This window comes from Hylobates moloch, unplaced genomic scaffold (assembly GCF_009828535.3).
Source record: "Hylobates moloch isolate HMO894 unplaced genomic scaffold, HMol_V3 SCAFFOLD_12, whole genome shotgun sequence".
In the NCBI taxonomy this organism is placed as follows: Eukaryota; Metazoa; Chordata; class Mammalia; order Primates; family Hylobatidae; genus Hylobates; species Hylobates moloch.
This window is the reverse complement of record NW_026652287.1, coordinates 40,532,717-40,552,507: the sequence shown is the minus strand read 5'-3', so window position 1 is coordinate 40,552,507 and position 19,791 is coordinate 40,532,717. Positions and strand designations below refer to the sequence as shown.

The following is a 19,791-nucleotide window of genomic DNA, read 5'->3' as shown; positions in this document are numbered from 1 at the left end:
AAGAGTTGAAATCAAGAGGAAATATTCTGTGAAAGAAAACTGGTTAATATCAAGGCCAGATGCAGTGACTCACGCCTATAATCCCAGCACTTTGGGAGGCTGAGGGGGGCAGATCTCTTGAGATCAAGAGTTTGAGACCAGCCTAGCCAACATGGTGAAACCCCGTCTCTACTAAAAGTATAAAATTAGCTGGGCACAGTGGTGGATGTGCTGTCATCCCAGCTATTTGGGAGGCTGAGGCACGAGAATCGCTTGAACCTGGGAGATGGAGGTTGCAGTGAGCTGAGATTGCCGCTGCACTCCAGCCTAGGCAATAGAGTGAGACTCTGTCTCAAAAAAAAAAAAAATTCAAACAAACAAACAGACTGGTTAACATCATAGTCATCAGGAAAAGGCAAAACAAAACCACAATGGGATATCACTTCACACCTCCTATGATGGCTATCGTAATCAAAAAAGGACGTTGCAAGGATGTGGCGAAATTGGAACCTTTGTGTAATGCTGGTGGGGATGGAAAATGGTACCGCTACTGTGGGAAACAGTTGGGCAATTACTCAAAAAGTTCAACACAGAGTTACAAAATGACCCAGCAACCCCATTTCTAGGTATAGACCCAAAGGAATTGAATCCAGGGACTCCAACTACATATTCACGAATGTTTATAGCTGTACTTATTCACGATCACCAAAAGGCAGAAACAGCCCAAATGACCATCAGCTGGTACGTGGATAAACAAAATGTAGTCCATCCATATGGAGCAATGTTATTCAGCTGCAAGTGGAATGAAATTCTGATACATGCTGTGACTCAGATGAACCTCAACATCATTATGCTCAGCTGTGCACGGTGGCTCACACCTGTAATCCCAGCACTTTGGGAGGCCAAGGCAGGCGGATCCCTTGAGTCCAGAGGTCGAAACCAGCCTGGTGAACATAGCGAGACCCCATCTCTACAAAAGCAAAATTTAAAAAATTGGCCGGATGTGGTGGAGTGCACCTGTAGTTCCAGGCGATGTGGAGGCTGAGGCAGGAGGATCTCTCAAGCCCAGGAGTTCAAGGCTGCAGTGAGCTATGATCGCACCACCGCACTCCAGCCTGATGACAGAGCAAGATCCTGTCTCAAAAACAAAAAGCAAAAACCAAAACAACCCATTATGCTTGGTGGAAGAGGCCAACACAAATGGTCACATATTGTATGATTCCATTTGTATGAAATATTAAGGAGGTCAGGCACGGTGGCTCATGCCTGTAATCCCAGCACTTTGGGAGGCCGAGGCGGGCAGATCCCTTGAGGTCAAGAGTTCAAGACCAGCCTGGCCAATATGGTAAAATCCGTCTCTACTAAAAATACAAAAATTAGCCGGATGTGGTGGCATGCACCTGTACTCTCAGCCACTTGGGAGGCCGAGGCAGGAGAATTGCTTGAACCCGGGAGGCAGAGGCTTCTGTGAGCTGAGATTGCGCCACTGCACTCCAGCCTGGGCGACAGAGTGAGACTCTGTCTCAAAAAAAAAAAAAAAAAAAAAATCAAGAAGTGGTAAAAATATAGAGAGACAGCAGAGAATGCAGATTAGTGGTTGCCAGGGGCTGGGAGGAGGGAGGAATTGAGTGATTGCTTTATGGGAACAGGGTGTAGGGGAGGAAAAATACTTTTTCCATTATTCTTAGTTCTTAGCTATGATGGATCCTTGCAATGAAAGAATTAACAAGGGCGGGCGCGGTGGTTCACGCCTGTAATTCCAGCACTTTGGAAGATCGAGGTGGGAAGATTGCTGAAGCCCAGGGCTCAAGGCCAGCCTGGGTAACATGGTGAGACTCCGTTTCTACAAAAAATAAAAAATAAAAAGAAATTAGCCAGTTGTGGTGGCAGGCACCTGTGGTCCCACCTACTCAGGATGCTGAGGTAGGAGGATCGCTTGATCCCAGGAGTTCAAGGCTGCAGTGAGTTAAGATCCTGCCGCTGCGCTCTACCCCTTTTTGTGGGTAGTTGGTCAAGCTACCATGGGGTAGAATGTAGCAAGCTCTGGGCATCATCCTGGGTCCTCAGGCCCAGAGAGCACACATGTGGCGGCCTCACATCTACAAATTTGGTTCCTCCCAGAGTGAGACCCTGTCTCAAAAAAAAAAAAAAAATAGAGGCCGGGCGCGGTGGCTCACGCCTGTAATCCCAGCACTTTGGGAGGCCGAGGCGGGCGGATCACGAGGTCAGGAGATCAAGATCATCCTGGCTAACACGGTGAAACCCTGTCTCTACTAAAAATACAAAAAATTAGGCGGGCATATGGCGGGCACCTGTAGTCCCAGCTACTCGGGAGGCTGAGGCAGGAGAATGGCGTGAACCCGGGAGACGGAGCTTGCAGTGAGCCGAGATTGCGCCACTGCACTCCAGCCTGGGCGACAGAGAAAGGCTCCGTCTCAAAAAAAAAAAAAAGAAGAAGGAAAAAAAGAATTAATAAGGGAAAAACAAATTTATTAACATGTATTTTCATGCGCGTCCATGTGAAGAGACCACCAAACAGGCTTTGTGTGAGCAGCATGGCTGTTTATTTCACCTGGGTGCAGGTGGGCTGAGTCCGAAAAGAGAGTCAGGGAAGGGAGATAAGGGTGGGGCCGTTTTATAGGATTTGGGTAGGTAAAGGAAAATTACAGTCAAAGGGGGTTTGTTCGCTGGCAGGCAGGAGTGGGGGTCGCAAGGTGCTCAGTAGGGGTGCTTTTTGAGCCAGGATGAGCCAGGAAAAGCACTTTCCACAAGGTAATGTCATCACTTAAGCAAGGACCGGCCATTTACACTTCTTTTGTGGTGGAATGTCATCAGTTAGGGTGGGGCAGGGCATATTCACTTCTTTTGTGATTCTTCAGTTACTTCAGGCCATCTGGGCATATACGTGCAAGTCACAGGGGATGTGATGGCTTGGCTTGGGCTCAGAGGCCTGACATGTATACCTTATGTATACACGGGAGATGCCAATAGAAATGGGGTGGCTTATATAGCTTCTATAATTCCTGCTTATATAACACCTTCAACACACAGCAGCAAATTTTTGGAGAAGTGACAAGACAATGGAAAAGGACATTGAGGCCGGGTGCGGTGGCTCACGCCTGTAATCCCAGCACTTTGGGAGGCTGAGGCGGGCGGATCACTTGAGGCCAGGAGTTTGAGACCAGCCTGGCCAACGTGGTGAAACCTCGACTCTACCAAGAATACAAAAATTAGCCAGGTACTGTGGTGCACACTTGTGATCCCAGCTACTTGGGAAGCTGAGGCACGAGAATCGCTTGAACCAGGGAAGCGGAGGATGCAGTGAGCAGAGATGGCGCTACTGCACTCTAGCTCTGGGGACAGAGCAAGACTCCGTCTCAAAAAAAAAGAAAAAGAAAAAAAAAGACTCTCCAGACAAGAGTCTAAAGGTGTCCCTGGTGATCAACCTTTGTCCTTCCTGGTAGAGGGGAGGAGGGCACCTTTGTACATTTAGGTCCTGCTTTGAGGCAAATCAGGGAAGAACAGAGAGCTTTTCCGATATCAGCTCCATTGATCTCAGCTCAAAATAATCCTACACCAAGGTCACATATTTCAGAGTGGCATGTGCTGGTCTCCTACGGGGGTCTCTTCGGGGTGATAAAAATACTCCAAAACTAGCAAGGGGTGATGGTTGTACAACATGCGCATGTACTAAATGTCACTGAGTTGTGCATTTTTATTTTTTATTTATGTTATTTTATTTTATTTTTTGAGACGAAGTCTCGCTCTCCCTCCCAGGCTGGAGTGCAATGGTATGATCTCGGCTCACTGCAGCCTCTGCCTCCCAGTTTCCAGCGATTCTCCTGCCTCAGCCTCCTGAGTAGCTGGGATTATAGGCGCCCGCCATCATGCCTGGCTATATTTTTTGTACATTTGTAGAGATGGGGTTTCACCATCTTGGCCAGGCTGGTCTCGAACTCCTGACCTCAGGTGATCCTCCCAAAATGCTGGGATTACAGGAGTGAGCTACTGCGCTCGGCCAAGAATTGTGCATTTTTAAATGGTTAATTTCATCTTGTGTCAATTTTACCTCAATAACAAACAAAAACGGGTGAAAATGGTATTTGACTTTTTTTTTTTCACGAGATGATACAAGAATATTGCACAAAATTTAACAGCTACAAAATGGCATAAAGGTGAAAATGTAATATTTTCCTCAATCACCCGGGTTACCCTTTCTGGAGCAAGTCCAGTTACAATTCTTGTGTATTCTAGAACAATTCTTTTTTTTTTTTTTTTTTTGAGACGGAGTCTTGCTCTGTCACCCAGGCTGGAGTGCAGTGGCGCAGTCTCGGCTCACTGCAAGCTCCGCCTCCCGGGTTCACGCCATTCTCCTGCCTCAGCCTCTCCGAGTAGCTGGGACTACAGGCGCCCGCCACCACGCCCGGCTAATTTTCTGTATTTTTAGTAGAGACGGGGTTTCACTGTGGTCTCGATCTCCTGACCTCGTGATCCGCCCGCCTCGGCCTCCCAAAGTGCTGGGATTACAAGCGTGAGCCACCGCACCCGGCTCTAGAACAATTCTTAACGTCCAAAGATAACGTCTTAACGTCGAAAGATGCCTTGTTGTGATATTACAGCAGTCATTCCTGCTCACTATAGGCAAGCAGACAGTGCAGAAAAGCTGAAGCACAAAAACTAAAAAGGAAAATCTCTCCTTGAACCACTGCGAACAGGTTGGTGGTTTTGCTTGGAATATTTTTGGAGCGTGTGGGTAGTTGGTTAAACTTAGAAATATATTTTTTTGTGCGTGGGTAGTTGGCCAAACCGCCGTGGGGCAGAATGCAGCAAACTCCGAGGATCATCCAAGGTCTGCAGGCCTGGAGAGCACACACGTGTCGGCCCCACCTCTGCAAACTCTGTCCCTCCCCTACAGCGGACAAAAAGCCAGTCAGGGAACAAAGGCCTGCGGCCGCGCCTGCGCGCAAGCCTTTGGGGCGCTCCCGGGACCCCGGCCTGGCCCCGCCCCCTGGCGCGGCGCGCCGACTTCGCGGTGACGTCACGGAGTTGCCATGGCGTCGCTGAGCGGCCTGGCGTCGGCGCTGGAGTCTTACAGGGGCCGGGACCGCCTGGTGAGGCAGGGGCGGACTGGGGCCGCAGGTCGTAGAGTTTGGCCCAAGCTCAGAGACGGGGAAACAGGCCAGAGAGGGGACGGGGTCGCCCAGGAGACTCCGTTGCAGAGGCCCCGTCCGAGCTAGGCTCAAACGCGGTGCCCTAGCATTGGACATTTATGTATTTATTTATTTTGGCTGGAGTGCAGTGGTGTGATCTCTGCTCACTGCAGCCTCCGCTTCTCGGGTTCAAGCGATTCTCCTGCCTCAGCCCCCCACCGAGTAGCTGGGACTGCAGGTGCCCACCACCACGCCCTGCTAATTTTTTGTATTTTTAGTAGAGACGGGGTTTCATCGTGTTAGCCAGGATGGTCTCGATCTCCTGGCCTCAAGCGATCCACCTGCCTTGGCCTCCCAAAGTGCTGGGATTACAGGCGTGAGCCACCGCACCTGGCCAGCGTTGGACATTTAGATCGTTTCTGCCAACCCAACCTGTCTGGACATTGACACACTGGCCAGATTCCCGTGTTTGGACGTTCTGGATCCGACCAGGCCACTGAAGTCAGTCCCTGCGTTGTCCTGAACAATCTGGTGTTGGAATTTGGGATGTTGCAGGGCTCTCCTGTGGCTGGACATTCACTTCCAACCAGATTTCCTATAGTTAGGCATTTAGGTTGTTTCAGCAAACCTAGACCAAAGAACACACCGTGGCCTGGGGCCCTGCCGTGCCTAAGCAGTGATGGGTTCCAACAAAACCCCAGTTGGTCATTTAGATCGTCTCTGCCAACCCAGCCTGGCTGGACGTTTACATACCAAACAGATTCCCATGTTTGGACATTTAGGATCTGACCAGGCCACTGTAGTTGGTCCCTGGGTTGTCCCAAACAATCTCATGTGGGGATTTAGGATATTGCAAGACTCTCCCTGTGGCTGGACAGTTTTTAGTTCCAATCAAGTCCCATATGGTTGAGCATTTAGGTTATGCCATCCATGCCCCTGAGTCTGGACTCTTAGCTTGTCCCCACCAGTCTCTTATAGGTAGACATTTAGGTTGTACCAGGGGGTGTACTGGTGGCTAGGCATTTAGATTCCATTCAAATATCTTATGATGGGGGGTGGGTTAACAAATCCCCCCCGAGTTGAACATTCAGATTGCAGTGTTTTGCCATTATAATGGGGCTAGAAAGGAATTACAAGTAAAAATAAATAAAGCAACAGGAACACGCAATTTCTTAAAAGCAGGTAAAATAAAGATATAAGGGAGGCTGGGCGTGGTGGCTCACGCCTGTAATCCTAGCACTTTGGGAGGCTGAGGTGGGTGGATTGTCTGAGCTCAGGAGTTTGAGACCAGCCTGGGCAACGTGATGAAACCCCGTCCCTACTAAAATACAAAAATTAGCCGGGTGTGGTGGTGCGTGCCTGTAGTCCTAGCTACTTGGGAGGCTGAGGCGGGAGAATTGCTTGAACCTGGGAGGCTGAGGTTGCAGTGAGCTCACACCTTTGCACTCGAGCCTGGGGAACAGAGCAAGACTCTGTCTCCAAAAAAGAAAGATACAAGAGTAGTGAAGATGACCTATTTCACAAGGCTCCATGTCACCTACTGAGTAGGTTCTTTCTCTCTAAAGTAATTCAACCAAATTATCCTGTTGTTCACTGGGTTGAGGCCTGATCACCTGCGCCCACCATTCAGCACAGCCAAAGGCTTTGGTCCAGGCAGGTAGATGTAAATATACACTTTAGCTATGGCTTCTTGCCACCTGGAAAAAGAAGGACCTGGGAGGTAGGAAGTAAGGAGCTTTGTTTTCTTTGTTCCTGTCACATCTGTCCCCAAAGGCTGTGCCCTTCAGTTACATCAATGATGTCATGTTTCTTCATTTGTTCCACCTCCAAGTATGTTTTTAAACTTTCCGCTTTTTTTTTTTTTTAGACAGAGTCTCACCCTGTTGCCCAGGCTGGAGTGCAGTAGCACGATTATAGCTCACTACAGTCTGGAACTCCTGGGCTCAAGTGATCCTCCAGCATCAGCCTCCTAAGTAGTCACCATGCCCCATTAATTTAAAAAAATTTTTGGTAGCCAGGCGCGGTGGCTCACGCCTGTAATCCCAATACTTTGGGAGGCCGAGGTGGGCGGATCACGAGGTCAGGAGATCGAGATCATCCTGGCTAAAACGGTGAAACCCTGTCTCTACTAAAAATACAAAAAATTAGGTGGGCTTGGTGGTGGGCGCCTGTAATCCCAGCTACTCGGGAGGCTGAGGCAGGAGAATGGCGTGAACCCGGGAGGCGGAGCTTGCAGTGAGCCGAGATCGCGCCACTGCACTCCAGCCTGGGCGACAGAGCGAGACTCCGTTTCAAAAAAAAAATTTTTTTTTTTTTGGTAGAGACAGGGTCTCGCTATGTCGCCTGGGCTGGTCTCAAACTCCTGGTCTGAAGGCATCCTCTCACCTCGGTCTCTCAAAGTGCTGGGGTTAGAGGCGTGAGCCACTGTGCCCCACCTAAACTTTCAGCTTTTACTGTCACTTTGTAGATTTAGAATCTTCCAAACCCTTGGGTCAGGCACGGTGGCTCGTGCCTGTAATCCCAGCACTTTGGGAGGCTAAGGCAGGTGGATCACGATCACTGAGGTTATGAGTTCGAGACCAGCCTAGCCAACCTGGTGAAACCCTGTCTCTACAAAAAATGTAAAAATTAGTGGGGTGTGGTGGTGGGCGCCTGTAATCCCAGCTGCTCGGGAGGCTGAGGCACAAGAATCGCTTGAACATGGGAGATGGAGGCTGCGGCGAGCCGAGATCATGCTACTGCACTCCAGTCTGGATGACAGAGTGAGACTCTTTCAAAAAAAAAAAAAAAAAGACTCTTCCACACTCTCAATCCAGCGGGGCCCGGGGCCAGGTGTAGGGGGATGCAGCTCAGTTCTGCCGAACAGGAGGGCCACGCTGACTGCTTCTGGTTTCCCACAGATCCGAGTGCTGGGGTACTGCTGCCAGCTGGTTGGTGGGGTTCTGGTTGAACAGTGTCCCGCCAGGTCCGAAGTGGGGACACGTCTGTTGGTGGTGTCCACCCAACTCAGCCACTGCAGGACCATCTTGCGACTCTTTGATGACCTGCCCATGTTTGTCTACACTAAGCAATACGGCCTGGGGGCACAGGTAACAGGGTTTGTGGGGCTCTAGGGAGTAGGGCACGGACCTGAGTGGACATGTTTTAAAAAATTTTTTGGCCCCTCACGGTGGCTCATGCCTATAATCCTAGCACTTTGTGAGGCCAAGGCGGGCGGATCACGAGGTCAGGAGCTCGAGACCAGCCAGGCCAACATGGTAAAACCCTGTCTCGGCCGGGTGAGGTGGCTCACGCCTGTAATCCCAGCACTTTGGGAGGCCGAGGCGGGCAGATCACGAGGTCAGGAGATCGAGACCGTCCTGGCTAACACAGTGAAACCCCGTCTCTACTAAAAATGCAAAAAATTAGCCAGGTGTGGTTGCAGGCCCTGTAGTCCCAGCTACTTGGGAGGCTGAGGCAGGAGAATGGCCTGAACCCGGGAGGCAGAGCTTGCAGTGAGCTGAGATCGCGCCACTGCACTCCAGCCTGGGCCACAGAGCAAGACTCCATCTCAAAAAAAAAAAACAAAAAAAAAACCCTGTCTCTACTGATAATACAAAAATTAGCCGGGCATGGTGGCGCGCACCTGTAGTTCCAGCTACTTGGGAGGCTGAGGCAGGAGAATCGCTTGAACCTGGGAGGCGGAGGTTGCCATGAGCTGAGATTGTGCCACTGCACTCCAGCCTGGGCAATGGAGCAAGACTCCATCTCAAACGAAAGAAAAAAAAATTTTTTTTTAGAGATAGGGTCTTGCTCTGTCATCCAGGCTGGAGTGCAGTGGAGTGATCGTAGTTCACTGCAGCCTTGAACTCTTAGGCTCAAGTGGTCCTCCTGCCTTAGCCTCCCTGAGTGCTGGGATGACAGGCGTGAGCCACCATGAGCGTTTTATAGTCTTGTCCCAAAGTGCTCCCTGCGTGGGTAGTTTATTACTTTTAAAATTTTCACTTTCTTCTTTGAGAGGATCAGATGTTCTCATTTTGATTTAAATTTTTAAAAATAGCAAATGTTCACACGTTCCAAAGGAGGATATAATTTTAAAAAACCTCCCTCCTTCCTCAGCTTTCAGGCCTCCAATTTTTCCCCACAGATGCAGCCACTGTGGTCAGCTTCTTTTTTTTTTTTTGAGACAAGGTCTCACTCACTCTGTCACCCAGGCTGGAGTGCAGTGGCGTGATCTCGGCCCACTGCAACCTCTACCTCCCGGATTCAAATGATTTTTCTGCCTCAGCCCCTCACGTAGCTAGGATTACAGGCACCCTTCACCACGCCTGCCTAATTTTTGTATTTTTAGTAGAGATGGGGTTTTGCCATGTTGGCCAGGCTGGTCTCGAACTCCCGACCTCAAGTGATCCGCCCGCCTCAGCCTCCCAAACTGCTGGGATTACAGGTGTGCGCCACCGTGCCCGGCCCTGTGGTCAGCTTCTTGTGTCTCCTTTGTGAGATTTCCTGTACTTGCATAGGCAAATACACATGGTTTACATAAACAGTGCTTTTTTCACTTAACAGTACAGCTTAGGCATCATTTCTTTATCTTTCTTTTTTTTTTGGAGACAGGGTCTCACTCTGTCACTCAGCTTGGAGTACAGTGGCGTGATCATGGCTCACTGCAGCCTTGACTTCCCGGGCTCAGGTTATCCTCCTACCTCAGCCTCCCGAATAGCTGGGACTACAGGTGCGCCACCACACCTGGTTAATTTTTTGTATCTTTTGTAGACACAGGGTTTTGCCATGTTGCCCAGGCTGGCCTTGAACTCCTGGGCTCAAGTGATCCACCTGCCCCGCCTCCCAAAGTGCTAGGATGACAGGCGTGAGCCACCGCGCCCGGCCACAGATCATTTCTTATCAGTCTAGAAAGAGCTGCGTTCTCAGGACCACATAGTGCTCTGCTACACAGCTTCGGATTTATTTAATCGGCCTCTGGTTGACGCACAGGGCACTGATTTCTAAGGTTTTGCTATTGCGACAGTGCTGCAGAGAGTAGCCTTGTCCCTGCGGCGTCCCACAGGCGTGCCAGCCTATCTAGAGGGCCATCTTGCCCCCCACGGGATGATCTCAGAGGCTGCGTGGGCCAGCCTCTCAGCGTCATGCCCCTCCCTGGGCTGCCCCGTCTGTTCTCTCTGTCCTCCCAGGGATCACCTCTCTGAGCCACTTGCTACTCAGATGCTCCCCGCCCCAACCCCCAACCCCACGGTGTTCAGCACCACGTGTCCTTGGCCTGAGCATCCTACATCACGAGTGTTGCTGTTGTGGGCCGCCTTCCTGTTTTGACACCTATAGAATCCTCCTCCTCCGTGTCTGATTAGGACAACGCTCTGGTGCATCCCTGAGACCCCTCCTTCCTCTATCCCCTCTGTGGAAGAGCCCTCAGGCAAGGGGTGGAGGCCCTTGCACCTCGAGTGTCCCTTGGCCAGAACGAGAGCCCCTTTTGTTGGGTTCCTGGTTTATATGTCTGCGTTCCTCCCTGCCCTGGTGAGCCTCTGCCCCTCCCCAGAGTCTAGCCTGGACCCTGCCGCTTCTCAGGAAATCCGGGCGGAATGACCACATTGGGGCGGGGTCCGCCATCCTCAGGGAGGTGGGCAATGTGCCAGGACGCGCCAGGCAGATGAGGGAAGCTGGAGTGAGGTTCAGAGCCCGGAGGGAGGCAGGATCATGACTGGCCAGAAAGAAGGAGAGCAGCATCTGGAATCAGCCGGGGGGCGGGGAGGAGCTTCCTGGGAAGTCAGAGAGGAGGGGAAGGGTGTGACAGGTAACAAGGAAGATGAAGGGGGAGGGGGCGGGGCTCCGATGGGGCGGGGTCCCAATGGGCGGGGTCCCAAGGGGGTGGGGTCCCAGTTGGCTGCGGGGCTCCGGTCCCAGAAACCAGGCTTAAGCGCTGGCTTCTACAGCCTCAACTGGTCCTGCCTCGCTGGCTGTAGGCGGTGTGATTAAGAACTTGGGGCAGAGGGTATGCGCACCGTGCAGGACCGAGAGCCCGCGTGTGCACTGCAATTCGAGGGCCTGGAGGACCATCCCTGCCAGAACTGGGGCCAGCAGCTTTCCCTGAGAGTCTCAGCGTGGCCGTCTGTAACTTTCTTGGGGTTGAGGGAGGCCATGAGCCTTGCCGCAACTGTGCCTGGTGCGTGGTCAGCAGTGGGCGTGCGGTGGCCCAAGGGTTGGCACACCATCTCAGCCTGGTCAGGGTTCCCTGTGGGCCACCTCTCATGCTCCCTGCATAGAGTCTGGCATCAGAGGTCCTCGCCTGTGCAGGAACTGGAAGCCTTTGGGAAGGAAGGCTCTGACACAGGGCTCCCAACTTGGCCGTACCTGGGAATCCCCTGGGAATGTGAAAATTCCTGGTACTGGGGCCTGCCCCAGGCTGAGTGAGGCAGAATCCTCAGGGCTGGCACTGGGCATGGGGTTTTTGAAGCTCCGCAGAGGATTGCACTGCACAGCTGCGTTGAGAGCCTCCCTCCAAGGGGCACTGAGCACCGTGCTACCGAGACAGGGAAATCAGGCCTGTGTGGGGACCCCCAGCCCCAGAGCCTTTCTCCTGCAGGGCCTGCCGGGCCTGGACACGGCCCAGGGACTAGGGTCAGGAAATAGCTCTCTGCCACCTGGCATGGCTACGGTGCTAAAATGGGCAGTGGGTAAGTCTGACCCTAGGCCCCCTCTGCTCCTGGTCCCACAGGAGGAGGACGCCTTTGTCCGCTGGGTCTCCGTCCTAGGGAACCTGGCCGACCAGCTCTACTATCCCTGTGAGCACGTCGCCTGGGCAGCTGATGCCCGGGTCCTCCACGTGGACTCTTCCCGGTGGTGGACGCTGAGTACAGCCTTGTGGGCCCTCTCTCTGCTCCTGGGGGTTGCCAGGTAAGTGGCATGGGCCAGAAGGGAGCACCCAAGGTCCCTGGGCGGGGCCTCCCTAGCAAAGCGGCAGTGGCCCCAGCAACAGCACAGGCTTCAGACTGAAGCATGTGGGTCTTTGCCTCTTAGAGTTTTCCTTGGAGGTTTTGTTGCTTCTTCCTTTTGTGGGTGTATTTGTTTAGAATAACTGTCGGAACAAATTACCACAACTCTGTAGTGCTGGGCAACAGAAACTTCTTATCTTAGGATTCTGAAGGCTGGAAGTGGGAACACTCCCTGGGCTAGTGTCAGCAGGTGCTGATGCCTTCTGGAGGCCCCAGGGGGAGGTCCGTTTCCTTGGATTTTCCAGCTTCTAGAGGCCACCCACACTCCTTGGCTCACGGTCCCTTCCTTCATCTTCCAAGCATGACCTCTGCTTTCAGGGTCACACCTCCTTCCCTGAGCCTCATCCTCCTTCCTCCCTCCTATAAGGACCCCTGTGATGACATGGGGACCACCTGGATGATCCAGGGTAATACCCCATCTCAAGATCCTTAGCTTAGGTTGGGCGTGGTGGCTCATGCCTGTAATCCCAGCACTTTGGGAGGCCAAGGCGGGTGGATCACTTGAGCCCAGGAGTTATAGACCAGCCTGGCCAACATGGTGAAACCCCGTCTCTACTAAAAACATAAAAATTAGCTGGGCTTGGTGGTACACACTTGTAATCTCAGCTACTTGGGAGGCTGAGGCAGGAGGATTGCTTGAATTTGGGGAGGTGGAGGTTGCAGTGAGCCGAGATCACACCCCAGCACTCCAGCCTGGCGACAGAGCAAGATTCCGTGTCAAAAAAAGAAAAAATCCTTAGCTTAATCCTGTCGGCAAAGCCTCCTTTGCCTTGGAGGTGAACATGTTCACAGGTTCAGGACACGGACATTTTAGGAGGGGCCATGACTCTGCTGACCACACTTAGAAAGAAGAAGTAACTCCAGGGCCTGTGAGAAGCAGCCAGCGGAGTGGCCTTTACCCGGGTTGCTGAGTCATGCTGGTGTTGCTGCCAGCCGACACCCCGGAGAAAACAGTCAGCAGTTTCCTGACTAGCTCTGTGCCTCCAAAAAACCATACAGTTTCTAGAACTTTCCAGTAATGGTTTCCTCCCAAACATTTTCCTCTTTGCAAATGTGCTGAGTCAGAATCCCCTGCCCCTGAAAACACCAGGAGGAGCTGGGCCCCCTGGTCTCCATGTTTCAGTGGCCATGAAGGGCTCTTAGATCGCTGGGGTGAGGTGCGGCTGCCCCCAGCCTCGGGGCAGGCTGTGTCCTTTTTCTGAGGGAAGCGTTTGCTTGTCCCTAGTTGAGGCTCTGACTCTCAGTAGTTTTTGTTTTCCCCCCGACACAGATGTCCTAATTACATGCTTACCGTAGACAATCTGGAAAATAGATAAACCTCAGAGTAGAAGATTCGAATTACCCACAATCCAACCCAGAGACTCCCACTGTTCAAGCTTCGGTGGTTCTTTTCCAGCCTTTGACCTAATACCCTGCCTATGCATTTTGACTGTCTCAAAAGGGTCATGCTTCATGGCCATGCCCCTGGAGGTGGCAGTGTCTGTCTGTGGTGCTGGCCTTCCCTGTGTGCTGGGAGACCCGCGGGAGGGTGCCTGGGCCCAGCCTGGATGTTCCTGGGGCTCCGGTCAGAGGGGGGCCTTGGCTCACAGCCTCTCTTCCTCCACCTTCCTCTGGGTGCCTCGTGACCTCTGGTTTGTATTTTAGGGGCAGCCTTGGTTCCTTTCTTTTTTGCTTAAATAAACTTTTTTTTTTTTTTTTTTTTTGAGACAGGCTGAAGAGCAGTGGCTCAATCTTGACCCACTGCAACCTCCACCCCTTGGGCTCAAACAATGCTCCCACCTCAGCCTTCTGAGTGGCTGGGACCACAGGCATGTGCCACTAAACCTGGCTAATTTTTGTAATTTTTTTTTTGTAGAGATGTGGTTTTGCCATGTTGCCCAGCCTGGTCTCCAACTCCTAGGGTCAGGTGATCCACTTGCCTTGGCCTCCCAAAGTGCTGGGATTATAGGCGTGAGCCACCACACCCGGCCCAGACTATTTTTTTAGAGCAGTTTTAGGCTTACAGTAAAATTGAGCATAACGTTCAGAGAGCTCCCATATGCCCCCACACACAGCCTCCCCGACTACTGGCACTATCCCCATGGTGCATGTTACAACTGATGCCCCTCCATGGATCCATCATCACCCCAAGTGCATAGCTCACGTTAGGGTTCACGCTAGGTTTTGGGCATCCTATGGGTTTGGACACTGACACACAGAATCAAATGGAATTGTTTCATGGCCATCAAAGTCCTCTGTGCCCCGCCTGCTGAGGCATTCTTGTTTCGGGCCTGTGGTTTTTCATCATTTCTCTGGGTTTGCGGTGAGCAGGGGGAGTGGGTGGAGAGCATTCCATGTGTGCTCATCACGACCAGACATCTGCCCTAAGGCCCAGGGCTGCCGGAGCATCAGCCAGGAGGTTTCTAAATGGAGATGCCTGGGTCTGGCGCCCAGGGCTTCTGATTCTTTTTCTTGAGACACAGTCTTCCTCTGTCGCCCAGGCTGGAGTGCAGTGGTGCGATCTTGGCTCACTGCAACCTCCGCCTGCCGGGGTCAAGTGATTCTCCTGCCTCAGCCTCCCGAGTAGCTGGGATTACCGGCGCCCACCACCACCCCTAGCTAATTTTTGTATTTTTAGTAGAGACAGGGGTTCACCATGTTGGCTGGGCTAGTCTCGAACTCCTGACCTCAGGTGATCCACCTGCCTTGGCCTCCCAAAGTGCCAGGATTACAGGTGTGAGCCACCGCGCCTGGCCTAGAGCTTCTGATTCTGTGGGTCTGGGGAGCCCAGGAATCAGTGTTTTGCCCTAGCCCCCCCAGGAGGCTCCCACCTGCTGTGCCGCTGGTGCTATCCTGCATCCTGCACCCTGGGTACCCAGTGGCCAGAGGAGATGTGACCAGGCCCTGCCCATTCTGTCACAGTCACAACCCGGCACACTCCACGGCCGAGGCTGGAGAGTGCAGGTGCCTGGTGGACTGGCCCGGGTGGGTGCCATGTATGGCTGCAGAGTCCCCTGGGAGCACAGAGGCTGCCCACTGGGTAACCCCTTCCTCAGCCTGCAGATGCCAGCCCTGGGGGCTCAAGGGATCATCCAGACAGGTCCAGCCAATGTCCGGAGTGTGTGTGCAGGGGATGCTGGCATGGCACTGATTTGGGCCTTTCCACACAGAGCAGGCAAGGCAGCCAAGGCCTGGAGGGGAAACGGCATCCCCAGGCCTGTCCAACTGCGGGCCTCTTGGTATCCTCTTCTGTCTAGGACTCCCTGCCAGGCTGTGAACACCTCACGGGGCTTGATGTTCCTTTGAGCACTTGCCAGTGGTTTGCAGAGGCTGGGCCAGGCCCTGGATGGCCATGTCAGAAGTGCAGGACGATGTCCCGGGTGGGACGGGGCCGTGTTAGAGATGAGTCCCCGGGAGCTTGAGGCACAGCCAGGAGGGCGTGGGACTGTGGGGGCAGGCAGAGGGCAGGCCATTTATCTGAGATGCAGCACCTGTCCCAGACTGTATGTCCGGGGCCAGCATTGTGGAGCTAACCCTCCTGCTCCCCGCCGGGGCATCCTCCCTTGGGCTCTGGTGCCGCAGGTCCCTGTGGATGCTGCTGAAACTGAGACAGAGGCTGCGGAGCCCCACGGCGCCCTTCACCAGGTAAGAGCCCGTGATCACCTAGCAGGGAGGCCCACTCCCTCCAGCAGGCGTGGGATCCCAGCTCTCAGCCACCCCTGTGCAGGCCCATGCTGGGGTCTGTTGTGCTCAGGTCATGGGGGTCTCACCACAGCCTCTGGTGGGTGGCGGTACCTTTTACAGATGGAGAAACTGAGGCTTGCTTGAGCGAGGACTCCAGGGCTGAGCCTTCATGCCTGCACCCCCAGCAGGAGAGAATGATCAATTTCCCGAAGGCCATGGCCATTGTTACTGTTGCTTTTTCTTTTTCTTTTCTGAGACAGGGTCTTGCTCTGTCGCCCAGGCTGGAGCACTGTGGTGCCAATTTGGCTCACTGCAACCTCCGCCTCCCAGGCTCAACTGATCCTCCTGCCTCAGCTTCCCGAGTAGCTGGGACTACAGGCACGTGCCACCCCACCTGGCTAATTTTGTTATTTTTTGGTGGAGATGCGGTCTCGCCGCATTGGCCGGGCTTATCATCACTGTGTCATCCTGATAAAGAAAGGCCGGGCAGGCACAGGCCACGCTCCTGGGGTTCCCCCTTCCCTCCACACCTCTCAAAATGCATGTGTGCGTTCTGTTTTTCACAAGGAATCCCCATCTCTGGGTGTTCAGGATGAGGAGTGAGGTGTGGATTTGAGGACTTGGATCCGGGTCCCTGCCCTGTTCGTGCTTGGGTCGGGGGGGTGATGGGGACGCAGTCTCTGTGGAGGGTCAGGGAGGCCACCTCGGTCCTGCCAGCTCCTCCCACTCACAGGCAGGGGCTCAGGGCTGCCAGGCCACACAGGGCATTCAGGGGCTTGGGAAGGGCAGGCAGGTGTGAGCGTGAGTGTGAGCGGCCCCTCTCTGCCCCACAGCCCGCTGCCCCGGGGCAAGCAGAGGGCCATGGAGGCACAGATGCAGTCGGAGGCGCTGTCACTTCTCAGCAACCTGGCCGACCTGGCCAACGCCGTGCACTGGCTGCCCCGGGGCGTGCTGTGGGCCGGCCGCTTCCCGCCGTGGCTGGTGGGCCTCATGGGCACCATCTCCTCGATCCTCAGCATGTATCAGGCGGCCCGGGCTGGCGGCCAGGCCGAGGCCACTACCCCCTGACACTGCCGGAAGAGCACAGGGACACAGCCAGAGCCCACGGAGGGCCCTTCCTGCAAAGCAGAAGCCGCCAGGGCAGGGGCCGTGGCTCTCACGGAGCTGCCTGTGGCGAAACCCATGGGCAGGGTAGGTGGAGGGACTGATGCGAGGTCCCCCAGGCCTCAGCCTGGAGCTCCTCAGCCGTGACAGTTTTCAGGGGCCGTGGAGGGCTTCAGCAGCACCTCCTGCCTGCCAGCTGGCGTCTTGTATCCAAATCAAGATGAGGAGGAGGGAGCCCATCGTGCCTTGAGAAAGCTGGAACGGGAATCAATTAAACATTGTGGTGCTGGCACCTGGCTCAGGGGTGAAGGTTATTACACTGGTGGCTCCTGGCCCCTTACCGTCCACAGGACAGAGCCAAAGTTGGAAACCACACTACCCCAGCCCACCTTCAGGAATGCCCTCAGCCTGGTAGGTCCTCTCCATCTTTGAGCAAGCATTGCCCACGGACCCCAAGTGGCCTCCAGCCATCGAGGGCTGTTCCCTACTCTCCCCAGAGTCCTGGCACACAGGCCAGAGGTGCCACCTCTCGTCAGGCCACCTGAGGGCATGGCCTCATGCCACTGTGCTGCAGATGCAGGGCTACTGTGAGCATTTTAAGGGCTCCAGGCTGAGACTGGGCAACACACACTGGCATCGCTGAAGACACTTGGGGCTCCCACCTCAGCCAACGTGTGGTGGGATGGGATGAGGGTACTTCTTAGTCTGCTGGCTGAGATGACCCTTCAGAGTCTGTGCACATGTGGCCTCTGGCAGACATTGTTGCACAGCCTGGCCCAGGAACACACAACAGCCAGTGTGTGTGCCCTTGGGCCTCATGTGGTATCAATTGCACTGCCTTGATTTTTATCTTTTTGACACAGGATCTCTGTCACCCAGGCTGGAGTGCAGTGGTGCGATCATAGCCTCACTGCAGCCTCGAACTCCTGGGCTCAAGGGATCCTCCTAACTCAGCCTCCCGAATAGCAGGAACTACAGGCGTTTATCACCAAATCCAGCTAATTTTTAAACTTTTTGTAGAGACAGGGTCTCGCCACATTGCCCAGGCCGGTCTTGAACTCCTGGCTTCAAGTGATCTGCCTGCCTCGGCCTCCCAGAGTACATTTGTGGTTTGTTTTGTTTTTACAAGGAAGATACCAAGTGGCTCTGAGCAGCTGGGAGGCCGGGGGCTGCTCAGGGTCACACGGGTGCGGGAGACCCCATCGTGGGGGCTCCTTCTGGCCAGGACTCACGAGTGGGCCAGGCTTGGTGGATTTCCCCCTTCGCTCCCTTGTCGGGGGTGCAGGCCTGTCCTGGCCCTCAGCAGAGGCCTCCTTCCCAGCCCCTAGCGGCACCTGCATGATTAGGGCATCTCATTATCTACCTGGAGACCCAACTACTTACCAGCTCATACCTGTGGGGCCCTTGGAGCAGTGCCTCTGTGTGGGGAAGCCACATGACCACCTGGTCATAGGTGCCAGGAGGAAAAGCAAGCCACCTTCAGGGATACAGCCTGGGCTGGGAAGGCCTTGGACACTGACCATGTGGAGCCCAGGCACAGAGCAGACGGGTCGGATGCGGATGCTTCCAGAAAGGGAGGCCGCTCTCCCACTCTGTCAGCTGGTCCAGTGGTTGTGTGTGTGTGTGTGTGTGTGTGTGTTTAAACAGTTTTATTGAAATACAATTCACATATAAAACTTATCCACAGAAGGGGTACAGTTCAGTGGCATTTAGTACATTCAGTCGTGCAGAGCCACAATCAACCTTAGAACATTCCATCACCCCAGAGAAACCTCATACCCCTCAGCTGTTACGCACCCGCAGCCCCCAGGCTTGGTGACCACTACTCTGTCCCTGAGTTGCCCATTCTGGTCCATGGTTCTCAACCTTTTAGGGGCTGGGAACGGACCCCTTTGTGAACCTTAAAGACTACGGGCCCTCTTTTTTGAGACAGAGTCACTCTGTTGCCCAGGCTGGAGTGCAGTGGCGCGATCTCGGCTCACTGCAACCTCTGCCTCCTGGGTTCAAGCAATTCTCTGCCTTAGCCTCCGGAGTAGCTGGGACTACAGGCGCGCCCAACCATGCCTGGCTAATTTTGTATTTTTAGTAGAAATGGGGTTTCACCACGTTGCCCAGGCTGGTCTTGAACTCCTGTGCTCAAGTGATTCACCCGCTTCGGCCTCCCAAAGTGCTGGGATTACAGGCATGAGCCACCGTGCCCAGCCACTACAGGCCCTCTTTGCAGAACATCTCATTTTAGGGTGCCTCCAAGCCCCCCAGGGCCCGTAAGGTGTGCTGAGGAAGGCTGGGGGCATGGGCATCCCAGGGGAGGGGTCAGCTAGGCAGAGGTCAGAGGATGGCTGGGGTTGGGGTGGAGCAAATCAGAGGGTGGGGGGAGACACACACACTCTCTCTCACTCTCTCTCTCTCCAATGTCCACCATCAGGAGAATAGCTACTGGCCAGTTTTATGTTGTGTGCATTTGACCACAATGAAGAAAAAATAGACCAGGCGCGGTGGCTCACACCTGTAATCCCAGCACTTTGAGAGGCCGAGACAGGCGGATCACCTGAGGTCAGGAGTTCAAGACCAGCCTGGTCAACATGGTGAAACCCCATCTCTACAAAAATGCAAAAATTAGCTGGGCATGATGGTGGGCGCCTGTAATCCCAGCTACTCGGGAGGCTGAGGCAGGACAATCACTTGAACCCGGGAGGCGGAGGTTGCAGTGAGTCAAGATGGCGTGCCACTGCACTCCAGCCTGGGTGACAGAGCAAGACTCCATGTCAAAAAAATAAATAAAAATGAAATAAATTAATTTCATCCTTTCTTTTTTTTTTTTGAGACGAAGTCTCACTCTTGTACCCCAGGTTGGAATGCAATGGTACAATCTGGGCTCACTGCAACCTCCGCCTCTGGGTTCAACCGATTCT

General features: G+C 53.7%; 1 protein-coding gene across 4 annotated transcripts; it reads left to right on the top strand.

The window, feature by feature from the left end:
• The first annotated feature begins 4,560 nt into the window (after window positions 1–4,560).
• PEX11G (peroxisomal biogenesis factor 11 gamma) lies at window positions 4,561–17,171 on the top strand. Of its 4 annotated transcripts, none has more exons than XM_058425407.1 (5): window positions 4,561–4,694; window positions 8,030–8,218; window positions 11,836–12,014; window positions 15,674–15,736; window positions 16,609–17,171. In XM_058425407.1, the coding sequence occupies exons 2-5, from the start codon at window positions 8,180–8,182 to the stop codon at window positions 16,841–16,843; spliced, it is 516 nt and encodes a 171-aa protein (XP_058281390.1). In that variant the 5' UTR covers window positions 4,561–4,694; window positions 8,030–8,179; the 3' UTR covers window positions 16,844–17,171. The 4 variants fall into 4 exon arrangements, with proteins under 4 accessions (XP_058281390.1, XP_032025350.1, XP_058281389.1 ...); XM_032169459.2 differs by lacking the exon at window positions 4,561–4,694 and adding an exon at window positions 5,007–5,090; XM_058425408.1 differs by lacking the exon at window positions 4,561–4,694 and adding an exon at window positions 5,429–5,630.
• Window positions 17,172–19,791: the final 2,620 nt, after the last annotated feature.